The following is a 22,953-nucleotide window of genomic DNA, read 5'->3' as shown; positions in this document are numbered from 1 at the left end:
CGGCCGATCGCGCTGGACGTACTATTTCGTCCTTGGGAAGTAGACAGAATGACAGAAAGGGGTTAATATCTGCCCTCATTCACTGGATTTCACTCTCTGGCGCAGAAAATTGCGCGGGAGCCCACAACAGTTTTTTCCCGTGAATACATTCTTTTATTAAATACATACAGGTCCGAAATTTTACACACACATACTACTAACAGTATTACACACTGACATCTATAAATCTAACTGTTCTGCGATGATTTACTGTATGTAAACCATGTCTCATATCCTGTCGGCTTCTGCAATGATTTTGTAGAAGCCGACAAATGAATTATCGGCTATTCTGCTATCTATCTCTCTATGAAATATAAAGATATATATATATATATATATATATATATATATATATATATATATATATATATGTGTGTGTGTCACTGACATAGATTTTTTATCGCACCCATTGACTTCTATTGCGGGATGCGATCCGTTTTCTGATTACATTCGCACCATGCTGCGATTTTTTTCCAGCCCGATCATGATCCAATCCGAGCTGGAAAAAAAAACGCAGATGAGCACACAATCATAGATTAACATTGGTCTGAATTCAATCCGATTTTTTATCGGATTGAATTCGTACGATTTAATCGCAAGTGGGCATGAGCCCTTACAGAAAGTTTGGGTTCGTGTACCAGAGCAGTACCCGAACCCGGAACCCACTCACTTGAATGGGGAGCCCGAACATCCAGCGTTTGCCATGCTGTCATGTGCATGACATCGCGGCAAACATCGCTTCTGATTGGCGGTAAAATCATCAGATTTGATGACAGTGTGAGCCCGCAACTGTGATCGCAGGTATAAAGTTTACCTCCGGTCACTGGTGTCTGTTAGGGCTACTGCTTTCATCAGCCGAAGCCTGCTGATGCTAATAACAGCGAGAGCAGGAGCCACGAGTTAGGTGAGGCGCATAGCGGATTGTGCTGATATGTAGAGTAGGATTTGTGGCGTAGCGAATGCTGCTGCTCATTATGAGTTTGACGAGTGGACGTCACCATGCCCCCATCTCACCCTTTTTCCCAATCTGGGCTGAGAATGTCATGGACATGTCAAAAGTAGCTTTTTTTTTTTCTGCAAACTCGCGGTTTTCAAACACAAATGCAACTTTTCCAGGTTTGTTTTGCCATAAATCTGGTGAAAAAGCTTAGATGAATCTTCTCCTTAGTATTCTGCCAATAAGGCTGTGTGCCACAATGAGTATTTGGTGAGTTTTTGATATTTCAGATTTTCTGTAGCAATTCTGCATCTTTTAGCCAAATTCGGCTATATGTATGTTTCTCACGTTTTTGACGCTGCAGTGGTTTTCTCTTTTTGATGTCATATTTGAAAGACAACTGCTTTGTTTTTGATATGCGTTTTTTTTACCTACAAATCTCTCTGCATCTATTGCGAGTCTATGAGTAAAATCTGCACAGAAAACTCTGAACCAGTAACAGAAATCGACATGATGCGGATCTCAAACACGCACCGCAGGTCAGATTCTGCAGAAGGGGCACAGTGGGCATGGGATTTCTGGAAATCTCATTCTCTTCCCTGGGATAGTGAGATGCTATGTTTATTGCACATGGAAAATGTGCAGCATCCAAGTCATTGTGGGGACTTAACCCTAGAGAACATTGAGACGCTAAAGAGCTTTTCTTCCATTCTTCTATTACTCTAAGATCCTTTTCTCCTTCCAGTGTTGGGGGATACACAGGCACATGTCTGCTGTCGTGAATCCCATGCATAAACATGAGTCTGCTTCCTCCAAGGTCATTAGACAACATGTGGCAATAAACTGCCTGATCCCCTGGATACACACACAGAGCAGCCTCTGATTGGCAGAACGGTTGCACAGAGCAGATGGTAAGCCAATAGGAAGAAGCTGCCATGTGCTTCAATACACGTGGTCTGTGCACATAACAAAATGTGCAGGGAAACTGGCTGACTCCCAATGTATACACTATCGGGGGAGAGGCTGGCCCTGCGAAGAACTTTCCACCAGGAGTCTGAAAACCCATGATAAAGAAGCAGTGACAAGACTTTTTTCTTTAGTCTATGTAGCTCACAATATGGGATACAGCTACATTCAACATTATTCCGCCCCCATCGCAAATTCAGTTTACTAACAAAATGTACCAACGTTCTGCCGTCTACAATAAACCAGTCAAGAATAATTTCGGTGGTTCAGCGCAACTAACATAACAAGAGGATTGTCGAAATTCAGCACAAAAGGCCATATTCACCCTTCACGGCAAGTGTGCCCTTACCTGAAGAAAAAGGGTAGCAGTCCGGCACTTTGGGAATATAATCTTTATTCACATCTTCATAAAAACGTAATATTGGCAATCAGGAGAGCATGTGCAAACCACAAACGCGTTTCGGGCTCAGTGTAGAAAACAAACATTGTATTAAAAAGAAAGAAACATAGGTCATTGTATGTTCCACATTGTGTCTATGGTGCATCACCACAAACTTGCCTTTCTCAAGGCTGTATAGTGCAGGAAACACAGAAAATGTATAGTATACTGCACAGTGTGAACAGGTGTATGTCCGGTGACATCTAAAGTGCCTCATAATATGGCCCGACTGCGTGCGCATAACAAGTATATCATATAACAGTTTGTTTCAAACGCATTCTGTGTAATATGATGTGGACAGACCTCAGTTTACACCCCGCAGTAAAACATAGGATACATCTATATCCATTTCAGAATGTGTTCAAAGCAGATAAACTGCCAACTAGCTGACCTACCATGAAATAACAGGCCCAAAGAGGACCCCACCAAAAGAAGATCTTTATATGAAAACTTGTCTATAGCTGTCTCGATATATGTACAACAGATCAGTTTTGTAATTCAGACAATTGGGGTATCTTGTCCCCAGATCCCAAGTGACTCTATATTATACATTTTCTCTTGTCAATTGCCTCCTCTTATTGGGCTTTGTAATTTGTCAATAAAAAAAATAGAAAAAATGAATTCCTTGTTATATTTTTCAATAAAATGCCTCCTCAGATCTAAAGCACAAGACATTCTTGTCTCAATGGCAGCTACAGGTCCTTCTCAAAAAATTAGCATATAGTGTTAAATTTCATTATTTACCATAATGTAATGATTACAATTAAACTTTCATATATTATAGATTCATTATCCACCAACTGAAATTTGTCAGGTCTTTTATTGTTTTAATACTGATGATTTTGGCATACAACTCCTGATAACCCAAAAAACCTGTCTCAATAAATTAGCATATCAAGAAAAGGTTCTCTAAACGACCTATTACCCTAATCTTATGAATCAACTAATTAACTCTAAACACATGCAAAAGATACCTGAGGCTTTTAAAAACTCCCTGCCTGGTTCATTACTCAAAACCCCCATCATGGGTAAGACTAGCGACCTGACAGATGTCAAGAAGGCCATCATTGACACCCTCAAGCAAGAGGGTAAGACCCAGAAAGAAATTTCTCAACAAATAGGCTGTTCCCAGAGTGCTGTATCAAGGCACCTCAATGGTAAGTCTGTTGGAAGGAAACAATGTGGCAGAAAACGCTGTACAACGAGAAGAGGTGACCGGACCCTGAGGAAGATTGTGGAGAAGGACCGATTCCAGACCTTGGGGAACCTGAGGAAGCAGTGGACTGAGTCTGGTGTGGAAACATCCAGAGCCACCGTGCACAGGCGTGTGCAGGAAATGGGCTACAGGTGCCGCATTCCCCAGGTAAAGCCACTTTTGAACCATAAACAGCGGCAGAAGCGCCTGACCTGGGCTACAGAGAAGCAGCACTGGACTGTTGCTAAGTGGTCCCAAGTACTTTTTTCTGATAAAAGCAAATTTTGCATGTCATTCGGAAATCAAGGTGCCAGAGTCTGGAGGAAGACTGGGGAGAAGGAAATGCCAAAATGCCTGAAGTCCAGTGTCAAGTACCCACAGTCAGTGATGGTGTGGGGTGCCATGTCAGCTGCTGGTGTTGGTCCACTGTGTTTCATCAAGGGCAGGGTCAATGCAGCTAGCTATCAGGAGATTTTGGAGCACTTCATGCTTCCATCGGCTGAAATGCTTTATGGAGATGAAGATTTCATTTTTCAGCACGACCTGGCACCTGCTCACAGTGCCAAAACCACTGGTAAATGGTTTACTGACCATGGTATTACTGTGCTCAATTGGCCTGCCAACTCTCCTGACCTGAACCCCATAGAGAATCTGTGGGATATTGTGAAGAGAAAGTTGAGAGACGCAAGACCCAACACTCTGGATGAGCTTAAGGCCGCTATTGAAGCATCCTGGGCCTCCATAACATCTCAGCAGTGTCACAGGCTGATTGCCTCCATGCCACGCCGCATTGAAGCAGTCATTTCTGCCAAAGGATTCCCGACCAAGTATTGAGTGCATAACTGAACATTATTATTTGATGGTTTTTTTGTTTGTTATTAAAAAACACTTTTATTTGATTGGCCGGGTGAAATATGCTAATTTATTGAGACAGGTTTTTTGGGTTATCAGGAGTTGTATGCCAAAATCATCAGTATTAAAACAATAAAAGACCTGACAAATTTCAGTTGGTGGATAATGAATCTATAATATATGAAAGTTTAATTGTAATCATTACATTATGGTAAATAATGAAATTTAACACTATATGCTAATTTTTTGAGAAGGACCTGTATGTGTTCAGCAATCCTGACTTTTCATTTTTCTAGGTGTGCACTGTGCCATATGTATGACATGATGAGAAACCGTTGATAAAACCTTTTATCACATATTCTTTTATTGAAAAAACTGTGTAATCTTTAAAATGTAGCACCATATCTCCTGCAAATGTGGAGCAAAGCCAGACACGAGCTTCTGGCAGTGTTCCTGAGGAATCTTAGTCCATTCCTTGTGAAAAATGGCCGACACATTACTAATATTGTTGGGATTGTATGCTGAAACCTCCTTCTTCAAATCCCATCAAACATTTTCTATGGGGTTCAGAGAGGGAGACGGTGACAGTCATTCCAGAACCTTTCCAGGACTCCTGAAACCACTTGGTGGACTGAGATTTGTTTATGATCGTTGTCATGTTAAAACGGCCACAGTTCAGCTTTATCATAGAATTTATTACTTTTTCTCTTAAGATTTTGCTGATACTGCAGTCCATAGAAAGGAAAAATGAAGCTTCGGCTGAAAGAACACTCTACAGACATATCGCTGATCCATAAACCTGAAAAGTTCCAGATTTGTTCCATCACTCCACAGAACAGAATTCCAAAATGTTTGTGGCTTTTTTATATGATTTTGAGCCTATTAGAGTTGACTTTACTTTTGGGTCAGTAGTAGAGATGGGCAGACACCTGGATGTTCGTGTCCTGCCGAACAGTTACAAAAAGTTCGGGTACCAGAACAGTACCTGGACCCCCTTCACTTGAATGGGGGGCCTGAACATCCAGTGTTTGCTACAATGTTATGTGAATGACAGCACAGCAAACACCGCTTCTGATCAGCGGTAAAATCATAACCGTCGGTCAGACAGCCATGGTTCCCACACTGTCAAAAGACAGCATGAGTCCGCAGCTGTGACGGAAGGTTTAAAGTTTTCTTCAGGTCACTGGTTCCAGCTGATGGGACTACTGCTCCCATCAGCCGACACCTGCTGGGACTACTGCTCCCATCAGCTGACACCTGCTATTGATAGTAACAGTGAGAGCAGGAGTGAGTTCACGTTGCAGAAGAGAGTTCGCTGCAGTTCACTGGAAGAATTTCACTGTGGTGAATTTGAACTTTGGTGATCTCGCCTCTGCACTATGAGACTTTTTCTCATGGTGCAGAGGTCACCAAAGTTCATTTGCCAGCTGGGAACGCAGCTTCAGTGACTGGCAATAACCTCAATGACATCACCGCTGGTCAATGATGTTGCGCTACCAGCAGCTCATTCTCTAGAGGTTCTCAGCTTGGACTGTCGCATCTTGGCACCATCCAGGTTGAAAACTATTTATCCCCCAGACATGGATTACGGTGTAGGACAGAACAGACAGGTGAGGTATATTGTTGTTTTTAATCTTTATTTTATTATAGAAGATGAGGATTTACATGGAATAGGCGTCATGTAAGTATAACTGTGTTTGTAATTTTTAACCCCTTTACCCACAAGGGTGGTTTGCACGTTATTGACCGGCCAATTTTTACAATTCTGACCACTGTCCATTTATGAGGTTATAACTCTGGAACGCTTCAACGGATCCCGGTGATTCTGACATTGTTTTCTCGTGACATATTGTTCTTCATGATAGTAGTAAAATTTCTTTGATATTACCTGTGTTTATTTGTGAAAAAAATGGAAATTTGGCTAAAATTTTGAAAATTTCGCAATTTTCCAAATTTGAATTTTTATACAATTAAATCACAGAGATATGTCACACAAAATACTTAATAAGTAACATTTCCCACATGTCTACTTTACATCAGCACAATTTTGGAAACAACATTTTTTTTGTTAGGGAGTTATAAGGGTTAAAAGTTGACCAGCAATTTCTCATTTTTACCAAACGATTTTTTATTAAGGGACCACATCTCATTTGAAGTCATTTTGAGGGGTCTATATGATAGAAAATACCCAAGTGTGACACCATTCTAAAAACTGCACCCCTCAAGGTGCTCAAAACCACATTCAAGAAGATTATTAACCCTTCAGGTGTTTCACAGGAATTTTTGGAATGTTTAAATAAAAATGAACATTTCACTTTTTTACACAAAAAATTTACTTCAGCTCCAATTTGTTTTATTTTACCAAGGGTAACAGGAGAAAATTGACCCTAAAAGTTGTTGGACAATTTGTCCTGAGTATGCTGATACCCCATATGTGGGGGTAAACCATTGTTTGGGCGCATGGCAGAGCTCGGAAGGAAAGGAGCGCCATTTTACTTTTCAATGCAAAATTGACTGGAATTGAGATGGGACGCCATGTTGCGTTTGGAGAGCCCCTGATGTGCGTAAACATTGAAACCCCCCACAAGTGACACCATTTTGGAAAGTAGACCCCCTAAGGAACTAATCTAGATGTGTAGTGAGCACTTTGACCCATTAAGTGATTCACAGAAGTTTATAATGCAGAGCCGTAAAAATAAAAAATCATATTTTTTCACATAAATGATCTTTTCGCCCCCAATTTTTTTTATTTTCCCAAGGGTAAGAGAAGAAATTGGACCACAAAAGTTGTTGTACAATTTGACCTGAGTACACTGATACCCCATATGTGGGGGTAAACCACTGTTTGGGCGCAAGGGAGAGCTCAGAAGGGAAGGAGCGCCGTTTGACTTTTCAATGCAAAATTGACAGGAATTGAGATGGGACGCCATGTTGTTTGGAGAGCCACTGAAGTGCCTAAACATTGAAACCCCCCACAAGTGACACCATTTTGGAAAGTAGACCCCCTAAGGAACTTATCTAGATGTGTGGTGAGCACTTTGACCCATTAAGTGATTCACAGAAGTTTATAATGTAGAGCCGTAAAAATAAAAAAGATAAAAATTTTCCCACAAAAATTATTTTTTAGCACCCAGTTTTGTATTTTCCCAAGGGTAACGGGAGAAATTGGACCCCAAACGTTGTTGTACAATTTATCCTGAGTACGCTGATACCCCATATGTGGGGGGAACCACCGTTTCGCGCATGGGAGAGCTCGGAAGGGAAGGAGCGCCATTTGGAATGCAGACTTAGATGGAATGGTCTGCAGGCATCACATTGCATTTGCAGAGCCCCTAATGTACCTAAACAGTTGAAACCCCCCACAAGTGACCCCATATTGGAAACTAGACCCCCAAGGAACTCATCTAGATGTGTTGTGAGAACTCTGAACCCCAAGTGTTTCACTACAGTTTATAACGCAGAGCCGTGAAAATAAAAAATCTTTTTTTTTCCACAAAAATTAGTTTTTTGGCCCACAGTTTTGGATTTTTACAAGGGTAACAATTGAAATTGAACCCCAAAAGTTGTTGTCCAATTTGTCCTGAGTACGCTGATACCCAATATGTGGGGGGAACCACCATTTGGGCGCACGGGAGATCTCGGAAGGGAAGGAGCGCCATTTGGAATGCAGACTTAGATGGATTGGTCTGCAGGCGTCACGTTGCATTTGCAGAGCCCCTGATGTAACTAAACAGTAGAAACTCCCCACAAGTGACCCCATATTGAAACTAGACCCTCCAAGGAACTTATCTAGATGTGTTGTGAGAACTTTTTTTTTTAGCCCCCAGTTTTGTATTTTCCCAAGGGTAATAGGAGAAATTGGACCCCAAAAGTTGTTGGAAAAATTTGTCCTGAGTACGCGGATACCCCATATGTTGGAGTAAACCCCTGTTTGGGCACACGGGAGAGCTCGGAAGGGAAGGAGCACTGTTTTACTTTTTCAACGCAGAATTGGCTGGAATTGAGATCGGACGCCATGTCGCGTTTGGAGAGCCCCTGATGTGCCTAAACAGTGGAAACCCCCCAATTATAACTGAAACCCTAATCCAAACACACCCCTAACCCTAATGTCAATGGTAACCCTAACCACACCCCTATCCCTGACACACCCCTAATCCTAATCCAAACCCTATTCCCAACCGTAAATGTAATCCAAACCCTAACCCTAACTTTAGCCCCAACCCTAACCCCAACTTTAGCCCCAACCCTAACTTTAGCCCCAACCCTAACTGTAGCCCTAACCCTAGCCCCAACCCTAACCCTAGCCCTAACTCTAGCCCTAACCCTAGCCCTAACCCCAACCCTAACCCTAGCCCTAACCATAGCCCTAACCCTAGCCTTAACCCTAGCCCTAACCCTAACCCTAATGGGTTTTTTGCACTACCACATTTTGAGAGCTATAATTTTTCCATATTTTGGTCCACAGAGTCATCTGAGGGCTTGTTTTTTGCGGGACGAGTTGACGTTTTTATTGGTAACATTTTCGGGCACGTGACTTTTTTTGATCGATTTTTATTTCGATTTTTGTGAGGCAGAATGACCAAAAAGCCAGCTATTTATGAATTTCTTTTTTTTTGGGGGGGGTGTTTATACCGTTCCACGTTTGGTAAAATGGATAAAGCAGTTTTATTCTTCGGGTCAGTACGATTACAGCGATACCTCATTTATATCATTTTTTTTATGTTTTGGTGCTTTTATACGATAAAAACTATTTTATAGAAAAAAGAATTATTTTTGCATCGCTTTATTCTGAGGACTATAACTTTTTTATTTTTTCGTTGATGATGCTGTATGGCAGATCGTTTTTTGTGGGACAAGATGACGTTTTCAGTGGTACCATGGTTATTTATATGCGTCTTTTTGATCGCGTATTATTCCACTTTTTATTCGGCGGTGTGATAATAAAGCGTTTTTTGCCTTGTTTTTTTTTTGTTTTTTTTTAACGGTGTTCACTGAAGGGGTTAACTAGTGGGACCGTTTTACAGGTCGGGTCGCTACGGATGCAGCGATACTAAATATGTGTACTTTTATTGTTTTTTTTTTTTTTTTTTTTTAGATAAAGGAATGTATTTATTGGAAGAATATTTTTTTTTTTATTATTATTTATTTAGGAATTTTTTTTTCTTTTTTCCACACATGTAATTTTTTTTTTTTTACTTTTTTACTTTGCCCTAGGGGGGGACATCACAGTAAAGTGACAGATCGCTGATCTGACACTTTGCTGTGCACGGTGTCAGATCAGTGATCTGACGTGCACTGCAGAGGCTTCCCGGCGCCTGCTCTGAGCAGGCGCTGTGAAGCCACCTCCCTGCAGGACCCGGATGCAGCCCCGCAGCCATTTTGGATCCGGGGACTGCAGGGAGGAGACGCTCGGTACAAGGTGAGCACATTGCCTTGTACCGATCGTCTCAGGGAAGCACACAGGGAACCCCCTCCCTGCGAGATGCTTCCCTATACCGCCGGCACACTGCGATCATGTTTGATCGCAGTGTGCCAGGGGTTAATGTGCCGGGGGCGGTCTGTGACCGCTCCTGGAACATAGTGCCGGATGTCAGCTGCGATAGCTGACACCCGGCCGCGATCGGCCGTGCTCCCCCTGTGAGCGCGGCCGATCGCGCTGGACGTACTATTCCGTCCTTGGGAAGTAGGGCCCACCCCACATGGATGGAATAGTACGTCCAATGACAGAAAGGGGTTAAATAAAAATGGAATACTGGTTTGAAATAAAAGACTTTATTCTGGCTGTATTTTTATTTACCAAATAACTATACAATTATTAATGGATAGTTGTCTTATAGACGCCTCTCCATTACTAAGCCGTGGGCTTGATGTCACTAGTACGAACCCCACTTGCCACCGCTAGAGGGCAAGAGCCAGGCAAAGCGCCAGAATTGGCGCATGTAATAGTTGTGCATTTTTTTGGCGGCTGCGGGCTGCTAATTTCAGGCTGGAGGGGCCAATATCCATGGCCCCTTTCCAGCCTAAGAATAACAGAATCCCAGCTGTCTGCTTTAGCAAGGCTGGTTGTCAAAAATGGGGGACCCCACGCCGTTTTATTAAATTATTTAAATAATTAAAAATACAGCGTGGGGACCCCTCTATTCTTGATAACCAGCCTTGCTGAAGCTGACAGCTGAGGGTTGTAGACCCCAGTTGTGAGATTTGCCTGGCTGGTTATCAAAAATACAGGGGAACCCACCCCATTTTTTTTTTTTATTAATTCATTTACAGCGCAGGAGTCGGCTGATGAATAATCCCATCAGCTGCTCCTGCTCTCACTGTTGTTAGCGGCACCAGGCGTCGACTGATGGGAGCAGTAGTCCCATCAGCCGATACCAATGACCGGAAGTAATCTTTATACCATGGCTGTCTGATTGGTGGTGACGATTTTACAGCTGATCAGAAGTGGTGTTTGCTGCGCTGTCAAACACTTTCTGGTGAAGTCTGTTTCCAAATAGTAGGTGTTCAGTATGAATGCGGAACTTTACTGTTCGGGTTCGCCAGTCTCTTTTCAGTAGACATGTCCGTCTTGGAAGTTTGAGCATGTTGACCTCCAGTGTTTAGTATATGCAAGCAGAAGCCTTGACGCATGTGGCCATCAAATCTTTTGCAGCCACTTCAGGGTTTTTCTTCAACAGCGTCTTCAAGAATCTAGGAGCAGCCAGTGATATCTTCTTGTTTCTGACACATTCAGCTACTATAGACATTGTTCCCTTCACTTTGAATTTGTGAACTACTCTTTCAACTGTATCTCTATGAACATTCAATGCATTATCTTTCTGTATCCTTTTCCTCTTTCATACAAGCCTATGATCTTTCTAGACCATCCTTTCGACTTATACAGTAGTTGTCCCTTGAACAAAATACACTCTAGTCAATAGATCTTGAGATAAAAATAAGTTCCTCAGTTGGATGTGTTAAAAAAATGTTCCTGTCCAGAGAAAATCTTATAAATGTGCACATGTGTCCGAACATGCAGGAATATGGTGTGATATTACCACATCTCCTGGGCAGGAGAGGAAGCAAAAGAGAGTATACAGACATTACATCTTGAGTTCACATATGATTCTTTCTTTGAGGTAAAACAAGCTTTTAATTCTGCAATGAAATGTTTCCTTACAGAAAAAATCAGCTGGGATGCAATGCTGTCCTGTCTGTATACTCTTTTCTTCCCCTCCCCCCTGCCCAGGAGCTGTGGTACGATTAAACAATATTCCTGTGTAGTCAGACACAGTCATTACACAGTACACAGCAGGGACACATTTCTAAGATTATCTCAGCACAGGAACTTTTTTTTAACCCCTTAACGACCGTCGATACGCCTTTTAATGGCGGTAGTTGAGGGTACTTAAACCACACCGTTAATTAATGGCACTGTGGCAAAAGTGTATAGCGCCCCCCAGAGTCGAATTAGTTAGGGGTGTGTTGGGGTTAGGGCTGGAGTTAGAATTGGGGGGTTTCCACTGTTTAGGCACATCAGGGGTCTCCAAACGCGACATGGCTCCACCATTGATTCCAGCCAATTTTGCGTTCAAAAAGTCAAATGGTGCTCCCTCCCTTGAGCTCTGCCGTGCGCCCAAACAGTGGTTTACCCCCACATATGGGGCATCAGAGTACTCAGGACAAATTGGATAACAACATTTGGGGTCCAGTTTCTCCTGTTACCCTTGGAAAAATAAAACAAATTGGGGGCTAAAAAATCATTTTTATGGAATAAATTTTTTTTTTATTTTCACGGCTCTGCATTAAACTTCTGTGAAGCACTTTGGGTGTTCAAAGTGCTCACCACACATCTAGATAAGCTCCTTGGGGGATCTAGTTTCCAAAATGGGGTTACTTGTGGGGTGTTTTTACTGTTTAGGCACATCAGGGGGTCTGCAAATGAAACATGACGCCCGCAGACCATTCCATCAAAGTCTGCATTTTAAAACTTCCCTTCCGAGCCCTGATGTGTGCCCAAACAGTGGTCCCCCCCACATATGGGGTATCAGCATACTTTGGACAAACTGGACAACAACTTTTGGGGTCCAATTTCTCCTGTTACCCTTGTGAAATTAAAAAATTGCAGGCTAAAAAAAACATTTTTGAGGAAAAAAAAAAAAGATTTTTTATCTTCACGGTTCTGCGTTATAAACTTCTGTGAAGCACTTGGGGGTTCAAAGTGCTCACTACACATCTAGAAAAGTTTCTTAAGGGGTCTAGTTTCCAAAATGGTGTCACTTGTGGGGGGTTTCCACTGTTTAGGCACATCAGGGGCTCTCTAAACACGACATGGCCTCCATTCTCAATTCCAGCCAATTCTGCACTGAAAAAGTCAAAAGGAGCTCCTTCTCTTCCAAGCTCGGCCGTGCGCCCAGTGGTTTACCCCCACATATTGGGTATCGGCGTATTCAGGACATATTGCACAATAAATTTTGTTGTTCATTTTCTCTTTTTACACTTGAAAATAAAAAAAATTGGTTCTGAAGTAAAATGTTTGTAAAAAAAAAAAGGTAAATGTTAATTTTTTTCCTTGCACATTGCTTCAGTTCCTGTGAAGCATGTAAAAGGGTTAATAAACTTCTTGAATGTGGTTTTGAGCACCTTGAAGGGTGTAGTTTTTAGAATGGTGTCACTTTTGGGTATTTTCTGTCATGTACACCCTTCAAAGTGACTTTAAATGTGAGCTGGTCCCTAAAAAAAAAATGGTTTTGTAAATTTTGTTGTAAAAATGAGAAATTGCTGGTCAACTTTTAACCCTTATAACTTCCTAACAAAAAAAAAAATTGTTTCCAAAATTGTGCTGATGTAAAGTAGACATGTGGGAAATGTTATTTATTAACTATTTTGTGTGACATCTCTCTCTGATTTAAGGGCATAAAAACTCAAAGTTTGAAAATTGCTGAATTTTTTTTGCCAAATTTCCGTTTTTTTATAAATAAACGGAATATCGAAGAAATGTTACCACTACCATGAAGTACTATACGTCACGAAAAAACAGTCTCGGAACCAGTGGGATCCGTTAAAGCGTTCCAGAGCTATAACCTCATAAAATGACAGTGATCAGAATTGTAAAAATTGGCCCGGTCATTAATCTGCAAATTGGCTCCATCTCTAAGGGGTTAAATATCCAATGGTGAAACTTATTCCAAGATCTATTGATCAAAGTGTACTTTGTTCAGGGGAAAACCCTTTTAGCAATATATTCTAACATAGAAGCAAACTTCTCAGTCCCCTAGCCAGTCCATTTATTTGTGCTTTTAATCTGAAGTACAACAGATGCAAGGAAGGCTGCGCTTGTAGGGGCCGGTGGTGGCCGTTTACAGTGTGTAAACACCTTCAGAAAAGATAGCCTTTGGCAATTAGCTTTTCCCCAGTCTCATCTGCAGCACAAGGCTCCCTCCCTGTATTTTTACCCAGTGTGCTGATTAAACGGTTAAAGCTTACAAAAAAGGCAGGTTCTCACGGGTATATAAAAAAAATTGGTCACTTTCATCCAGACAAGTGGGACGATTTTTTTTCTCACTAGTCATCCGTATGCGTCCGTTTTTTGTTTTACAGAAGATAATAATCATTTACAAGAACCATTTAGGCTATGTGCACACGATGCGGATTTGCAGCGGATTTTTCTGCGCAGAAATGCTGCAGATCCACACTGTGATTTACAGTACCATGTAAATCAATGTAAAAAAAGAAAAAAAAAAAAAGTTGTGCAGATGATGCAGAAAAATCAGTGCGGAATTGCTGCGGATTTAAAAGAAGTGCATGTCACTTCTTTTGTGCGGATTTGCAGCGTTTTTGCATCCCTCCATGGTAGAAATCCGCAATGGCAAAAACCGCAGAAAATCCGCATCAATTCCGCATAAAAACAGCGGCAAATCTGCAGCTGCGGATTCTGCCAGGAGATGCGGATTTTGTGCAGAAAATTTTGCACCTCATTTCCTACGTGTGCACATAGCCTTATAGTTTCTTATGTTAGAAAATTGTAAGGTAGCCATAAAAATCAAGACGGAATACTGTGGCTCCTTATGGCAAACAATTTACAATACTGATGCATGCTGCAATTTTATTACATGCAAATTTGGTCAGTGAAAAGAAAAAAAGAATTGCTCATCTCCACTGCCTATCGAATATGAACATCGGACAGTACTCGGACCTATTTTTTTCCCCAGATAGTACTCGGACCAGAAATGCAGCTATTCAAATCCATTTTTTTTATTTTTTTTGCGAACAGCAGAAAGTTTGTAAATTTTGCTGATAAACCGAAATTTCACTTGAAGTTGAATTTTGATTGCAAATATATTAAGGTGGTTTCAGGGCTTGAAGAACCTATCAGATTTTTTTTTTCCTGAAAATGGACTCTGGTCATTTATGGCTTGATTCTTCACAACTTTGTTAGTCATTTATTTTTTTTCTACGTCCCAGAAGAACAACGAAAGTGACGGTGGTGCGGAATCCATCACATGACTGACACAAACGGACCCCCATTGACTATAAAGCCATCAATCATTTCCCCCCCCCCAAAAAAAAAAATAAAAAATTTAAATCAACCACACAGATGTGGATAGCACCCTTACACAATATCATAAATCACAGTATGCCTGTGTTCACAGGGCAAATGTGATGTGAACTTTTCAGAATCCACAACGGATATAGATTTTTGTCAAACACTGGTCAGCAGGTACGTATTGTGCTAATCCATGGCTTTTCTGTGCACAATCCGTGTGACTAGTAGTCATGCTGTGGATTATAAAATGTACAGAATACTCATTAGCAGGCATGGATTTTTCTGGAAAGTGTGGAGCATAAAATACACTAACCATTGCCACTGAAATGTCAGGAGTGTAGTGCAGAATCCCGCACATACAGTTGATACATTGCTCAAGATCTTATTCTAGCAGCATCTGCCAATTGTTTTCCTGATGCAACAATCCCATTCAGTTGATTGCGTTTGATTTTCAGTCTCAGACATTTCTGCAGTGACGTGGCTAAGTGTGAATGCATTATTTACATATGAGACTAACATTAGCCATACTTGCCAATGTTGGTGGGATCATCCAAAAGTGTATGGGGGCCTACAGATCATGTTGGGGGAGGAGAAACAGCCAGCATGTCTGACTTTGGACTGCGGATCCTTTCGCTCTCCCTGTTTTAGGGTACTGTCACACAGTACCATTTTGATCGCTACGATTCGTGACGTTCTAGCGATATTGTTACGATATCGCTGTGCCTGACACGCAGCAGCGATCAGGGACCCTGCTGAGAATCGTACGTCGTAGCAGATCGTTTGGAACTTTCTTTCGTCGCTTGATCACCCGCTGACATCGCTGGATCGTTGTGTGTGACAGCAATCCAGCGATGTGTTCGCTTGTAACCAGGGTAAACATCGGGTAACTAAGCGCAGGGCCGCGCTTAGTAACCCGATGTTTACCCTAGTTACCAGCGTAAACGTAAAAAAAACAAACAGTACATACTTACATTCCGGTGTCTGTCCGCGGCGTCTCAGCTTCTCTGCACTGTGAGCGCCTGCCGGCCGGAAAGCGAGCACAGCGGTGACGTCACCGCTCTGCTTTCCGGCTATGGTGCTTACACAGTGCAGAGAAGCAGAACGCTGGGGGACAGACACCGGAATGTAAGTATGTACTGTTTGTTATTTTTACTTTTACGCTGGTAACCAGGGTAAACATCGGGTTACTAAGCGCGGCCCTGCGCTTAGTAACCCGATGTTTACCCTGGTTACCCGGGGACTTCGGCATCGCTCCAGCGCCGTGATTGCAAAGTGTGACCGCAGTCTACGACGCTGGAGCGATAATCATACGATCGCTGCGACGTCACGGATCGTGCCGTCGTAGCGATTAAAATGGTACTGTGTGACGGTACCCTAAGCTGGAACCAGTGGAGCGATCAGCTGTGTCATGGAGTCAGAAGAAATAGCTGGCAGCTGCACCATCTTTTGGACGACCGTTATTTATGGAGCACTTTAGTATTTGTAAGCCAAAGCCGTTGTTGCCATTCATTCTTCTAGTGCGCCTGGTGGGGCCATACATATTGTCAGATGGTTTGGCTAAATGGGAAAGACTGTATTCCTGCACTCCAATATAAAAACTAAAGGTCTAAATGGGGAATTAACATGTAGTATCACATGAAAAAAAAAAAGATTACCAATGCCATAGTATAGCATCACAGCACACTGCTGTTACATGTAAGAGCCCCCTCCACATTGAGGCAATGCATTTGAGAACTGCTCCATGCACGAGGCATCCTACAAAGCCCAAGCCATCCTCCATCCTGGACAGAAACCGCCTGATTACATAGTTTGAAGGTGGGGTGGGGGGGGGGAGCTGAGGGCCATCAAAATTCAAACCTTCTCCATCATTGATAAATGAAAACTATAGAAATTGTCATGGCAGCACAGTACAACACTCATGGAGTTCATACACATAGTGCAGGCACTCGCATGCTTATAGAGTACACAAAGAGCCCCATGGAACATGACAAGCTTAAACTTACAGTGTATTAGATAGATGTATGATCACCGGGAGCCCCACCAATCACTAGAAAGGGTTTCCCAACCTCCATTCATGGGAACTAGTCAGATCTCCGCTGTAGTGGGTGCACAGCACCATTCTTACACCATGGCTAAGGGGCTAACAACCAGCTGACCACTGTATGCCATTTTATATACTACACATCCACCTGCACAAAATGTAGTATGGTGAAGTAACCGGCTAAATTGGCACTGGATTTTCTCAACAAAGTACTGATGAGATTTTGTAGTAGCTCATCTACAATTGGACCTCGTACACATTTTGTAAGGAAAATTTGTGCATGAACATACTGAAGCTCCCACTGCAAGAACATGGCGTTAGAACCCAGTCTAATTATTGCAGCCCCAAGCAATGCTACATTACCCTCTGGACGTACTTGTCATGCCATCAGCTAAACGCTTATTTGAATACCAGAATCACAGTTGCAGGTACCACTGCAAACTCACACGACTAGCCCTGGCACATAGGAGCGTAACCGCCAAGAAATACATCCACTTGTCAGCCAAGCGTAACCATTCATTTCCAAAGGAATAATGTCGCACTTAATCCTCTGTGGGGAACCAAGAAGGGTCCAGCTTGTGGAATGCACCCACCTCTTCTGCAGACAACCCCATACATACGCACTGGTCGTGGTAAAGGATCCAGCTTCTGACCCTCTTTAGCAATGGTGTCTGGTGGCATTTTGCACATATTTCCCTCCCATATAAGATAAGTACCGTACATATTTTTCTACTTGGGATTAAGTTCTGCACCCACCTAGTGTGAAAACAGTCAGTGCTGACGCACTCTGATGGAGGCCTAAGCCCAACTGGAATAAAACAAAGGCCAAATCCGAGGAAGGCAAGTGTTGTGGACAGCTTTTTAGAGTAAGACAAGTCGACACTAGAGCAATTTCTCTTTTATTACAAAAGTAACAACAGTACTGTACCCAGAAACAAGTTATTCACAGCATTACTGCTCATGGCAAGCAGCACAACCAGATGAAAAAACAGGCAGTTTACAAAGCTTGGCAGTGATATGGGAGCACATACTTACTGACAGCCTATGTATACAGGTATTGTGCAAATATAAAGGGCCGTAGTTTGACTCAAGACCCCTTTATGCAGCATGAAAAAAAAAAGGCACAGGGTGTAGTAGTAACTACATGAGAAACGGCAAACAATAAGGTAAGTGCCAACCAGGTCAGCCTGCATGGCACCAACAGCAGTTGGCAAAATTCATTTGTGCAAGAAAAGAGTCTGCAAAGACCTAACAAGACAGAAAACTGAAGACCTGGCTAAGTGGGCCATTAGTGTAAACATTAAAGTGCTTTCATCCTGCTAAACATCTCCATATTGACCACCAGTACAGGACTTCTGAGCCCAAAGTAGGATCGCCTGTACATACAAGTTAAAGTTTGTCAATGTGATGGGGAATGTCCATAAACTCAAAAAATACCCCTCCACATTTGGTGAGAGTACTGTCCCAACCAAAATAAAATGTACCCACTGCCATAAGGAAACGTAGGAGCAGGGAACAGGTCACTGACCCTACATAAAAGACTTATTGGCGACAGCTCAGGATTCGGTGCATGATCGTCCTGTTGTGTCAGCAGGCTGGCCCTCAGTGTCACTGCTGGATCCCAAGAAGTCTGCTCTACAGACATCCACTGTGCACAGCACCAAGCCAGGTCTCCAGCAGTGAGCACCGCGGCCAGATGAGGCAAAGTGCAATGTAGCCAAACCGGCCATGTAACAGTGTACAGAGAAGGGTGGCGACTCCCATATGCCGCAGTGTGCGCTATGCTAGATGCTGGACAAGTTTGGTAATGGGCTGTACATGTCATACTAGTGCAGTAGTGTCTCATAGTGAGAATTAAAAATACTAGTTATTACTTTCATTTTATCCAAAAATTTCTTTAAAAATATAAATAGATCTTCATTAGAAAACATGGCTCCCAGAGCGAGGTATTTACACAAACACGAGCAGCAGACGTGGAGATCCTTGCCAAGGTTAGCTGCCCACAGTCATCAGGTACTGGTTGGGGGCACTGGAGCACCCCAGGAGCTCGCTCTTACAGTTAAGTGGGCCACAGGGCTTCGGAGCAGATGCCTCATACAGAGCACAGATGGAGCCGTCCTCGCCAATTCTGTACGAAACCTCATAAGGATCCACCCACAGCGTCAGCTCCTTGGGCAAGAGGCAGAGCAGATTACTCATCTTTATACGAGCTGCAACTTTGCTGATGATGGGGTCCATTTTATGGTTGATCCGAATGCAGCGGTAACCAGAACCCTTGGCGGGCTTGTCTGGAAACCAGTGGTGCCTATAATGCTCTGCAAAGAGAAAGGGGAATTAGTCACATGCCTAAAATGTTCACCCTTCATTAGTGTGTAGATAAACAGCTACACCCCCTCCCCATGGTATACCCTCCAGTACTGTATAGTCATCCCACTCCTCATATGGTATACCCTCCAGTACGGTATAGTCATCCCCCTCCTCATATGGTATACCCTCCAGTACTGTACAATCATCCCCCTCCCCAAATGGTATACCCTCCAGTACTACAGTCATCCCCCTCCTCATATGGTATACCCTCCAGTACTGTACAATCATCCCCTCCCCAAATGGTATACCCTCCAGTACGGTATAGTCATCCCCCTCCCCATATGGTATACCCTCCAGTACTGTACAATCATCCCCCTCCCCAAATGGTATACCCTCCAGTACTGTACAGTCATCCCCCTCCCCATATGGTATACCCTCCAGTACTGTACAGTCATCCCCCTCCTCATATGGTATACCCTCCAGTACTGTACAGTCATCCCCCTCCCCATATAATATACCCTCCAGTACTACAGTCATCCCCCTCCCCATATGGTATACCCTCTAGTACTACAGTCATCCCCCTCCTCATATGGTATATCCTCCAGTACTGTACAGTCATCCCCCTCCCCATATGGTATACCCTCCAGTACTGTACAGTCATCCCCCTCCCCATATAATATACCCTCCAGTACTACAGTCATCCCCCTCCTCATATGGTATACCCTCCAGTACTGTACAATCATCCCCTCCCCAAATGGTATACCCTCCAGTACGGTATAGTCATCCCCCTCCCCATATGGTATACCCTCCAGTACTGTACAATCATCCCCCTCCCCAAATGGTATACCCTCCAGTACTGTACAGTCATCCCCCTCCCCATATGGTGTACCCTCTAGTACTACAGTCATCCCCCTCCTCATATGGTATACCCTCCAGTACTGTACAGTCATCCCCCTCCCCATATGGTATACCCTCCAGTACAACAGTCATCCCCCTCCTCATATGGTATACCCTCCAGTACTGTACAATCATCCCCCTCCCCAAATGGTATACCCTCCAGTACTACAGTCATCCCCCTCCTCATATGGTATACCCTCCAGTACTGTACAATCATCTCCCTCCCCAAATGGTATACCCTCCAGTACTACAGTCATCCCCCTCCTCATATGGTATACCCTCCAGTACGGTATAGTCATCCCCCTCCCCATATGGTATACCCTCCAGTACTGTACAATCATCCCCCTCCCCAAATGGTATACCCTCCAGTACGGTATAGTCATCCCCCTCCCCATATGGTATACCCTCCAGTACTGTACAATCATCCCCCTCCCCAAATGGTATACCCTCCAGTACTGTACAGTCATCCCCCTCCCCATATGGTATACCCTCCAGTACTGTACAGTCATCCCCCTCCCCATATGGTATACCCTCCAGTACTGTACAGTCATCCCCCTCCCCATATAATATACCCTCCAGTACTACAGTCATCCCCCTCCTCATATGGTATAACCTCCAGTACTGTACAATCATCTCCCTCCCCATATGGTATACCCTCCAGTACAGTACAGTCATCCCCCTCCCCAATATGGTATACTCTCCAGTACTGTAGTCTTCCCCCTCCCCATATGGTATACTCTCCAGTACTGTACAGTCATCCCCCTCCCCATATAGTATACCGTCCAGTACAACAGTCATCCCCCTCCCCAATATGGTATACTCTCCAGTACTGTAGTCTTCCCTCTCCCCATATGGTATACCCTCCAGTATTAGTCATCCCCCTCCCCATATGGTATATTCTCCAGTACTGTAGTCACCCCCTCCCCATACGGTATACCCTCCAGTATTACACAGTCATCCCCCTCCCCATATGGTATATTCTCCAGTACTGTAGTCACCCCCTCCCCATATGGTATATTCTCCAGTACTGTAGTCACCCCCTCCCCATATGGTATACCCTCCAGTATTACATAGTCATCCCCCTCCCCATATGGTATATTCTCCAGTACTGTATAGTCATCCCCCTCCCCATATGGTATATTCTCCAGTACTGTAGTCACCCCCTCCCCATATGGTATACCCTCCAGTACTGTATAGTCATCCCCCTCCCCATATGGTATATTCTCCAGTACTGTATAGTCATCCCCCTCCCCATATGGTATATTCTCCAGTACTGTAGTCACCCCCTCCCCATATGGTATATTCTCCAGTACTGTATAGTCATCCCCCTCCCCATATGGTATACCCTCCAGTACTGTAGTCACCCCCTCCCCATATGGTATACCCTCCAGTATTACATAGTCATCCCCTTCCCCATATGGTATATTCTCCAGTACTGTATAGTCATCCCCCTCCCCATATGGTATATTCTCCAGTACTGTAGTCACCCCCTCCCCATATGGTATATTCTCCAGTACTGTAGTCACCCCCTCCCCATATGGTATATTCTCCAGTACTGTAGTCATCCCCCTCCCCATATGGTATATTCTCCAGTACTGTATAGTCATCCCCCTCCCCATACGGTATACCCTCCAGTATTACACAGTCATCCCCTCCCCATATGGTGTATTCTCCAGTACTATATAGATACAGCCCACCCCCTCCACGTAGGGTTAATATGGCGGCGACCCGAGACACCGCTGAACCATCGGTGCCATAACGGCTGTCCCGGGCTCTCACCGATAAGCGTATCCCGTAACGCTCCGCTGAAGCCATGCAGCTGCTGCTCACTGAGGCGGCTGCGCAGTAGATCAGACAGGAAGCTGACGGCCGCCGTGATCTCCGGTACCGTCTCCGAGTGAATGTCTCGTGAAGACCCGATGGACATGGCTGCTGGGGTGAGGTGACAATGTAGGCCTGACTGGGTGCTGCCTCTATGCCGGTACCGCTGCTTCCTCCGTGCAGTTCCGCCGCTCCTCCTCTGACTGAGGGGACAGCAGGCTCTCCTCCCTCTTTTATGGTTAGCCCTGACAACCCTCCACCAATCAGCGCGGCCGTAGCGTCCTCTATGCTAATAAGCTAAAGAAGCTGCGGGAGGATGACGTCACCAGGCAGACCGTGCTAAGAAAAGCCGGAGGCAGGAAGCGCGTCTGTGCAGGGAGGGGCGCGCGGGGCTTTGTGGGTAGAAGAGCTGATGAAAACCAAGCGCAGAACCTGTTTATAGTAACAACACTATGCACTTTATTTAATACCTTCACCCCGAAGCCTGTTTTCACCTAAGTGACAGGGCCAATTTTTACAATTCTGACCACTGTCACTTTATGAGGTTATAACTCTGAAACGCTTCAATGCATCCTGGTGATTCTGACACTGTTTTCTCGTGCCATATTGTACTTCATGATAGTGGTAAAACTTCTTCGATATGACTTGCATTTATTTGTGAAAAAAACAAAAATTTGTCGAAAATTATGAAAATTTAGCAATTTTCAAACTTTTAGTTTTTATGCCCTTAAATTAGAGAGTTATATCACATAATATAGTTAATAAACAACATTTCCCACATGTCTGCTTTACATCAGCACAATTTTGGAAACATAATTTTTTTTTGTTAGGGAGTTATAAGGGTTAAAAGTTGACCAGCGATTTCTCATTTTTGCAACAAAATTTGCAAAACCATTTTTTTTTTACGGACCACCTCACACTTGAAGTGACTTTG

The 22,953-nt window shown here is 43.5% G+C and overlaps 1 protein-coding gene and 1 long non-coding RNA gene across 2 annotated transcripts in view; one reads left to right on the top strand and one right to left on the bottom strand.

Moving 5' to 3' along the window:
• The window catches only part of LOC143818153 (uncharacterized), a 376,965-nt gene that overhangs the window by 231,992 nt on the left and 122,020 nt on the right, over positions 1-22,953 (top strand). The gene's annotated exons all lie outside the window — the stretch shown is intronic.
• LOC143815812 (protein BTG2-like) lies at positions 17,877-22,236 on the bottom strand. The gene is made up of 2 exons (XM_077295428.1): positions 21,978-22,236; positions 17,877-19,309 (listed from the first exon to the last, which is right to left on the bottom strand). Exons 1-2 carry the CDS (start codon positions 22,123-22,125, stop codon positions 18,987-18,989), a joined length of 471 nt encoding a protein of 156 aa, XP_077151543.1. The 5' UTR covers positions 22,126-22,236; the 3' UTR covers positions 17,877-18,986.

The sequence above is a fragment of the Ranitomeya variabilis genome, chromosome 3 (genome assembly GCF_051348905.1).
Source record: "Ranitomeya variabilis isolate aRanVar5 chromosome 3, aRanVar5.hap1, whole genome shotgun sequence".
NCBI lineage: Eukaryota > Metazoa > Chordata > Amphibia > Anura > Dendrobatidae > Ranitomeya > Ranitomeya variabilis.
Note: the sequence above shows the minus strand (reverse complement) of the source record. Positions and strands in the feature narration are given on the sequence as shown.

What these genes read in the sequence shown, in the direction of transcription:
- LOC143815812 (XM_077295428.1), bottom strand. Translation starts at nt 22,125, where the DNA reads ATGTCCATCGGGTCTTCACGAGACATTCACTCGGAGACGGTACCGGAG. An exon ending in GTTACGGGATACGCTTATCG is followed by an intron (nt 19,310 to 21,977) that starts GTGAGAGCCCGG and finishes TTCTCTTTGCAG; the next exon opens with AGCATTATAGGCACCACTGG.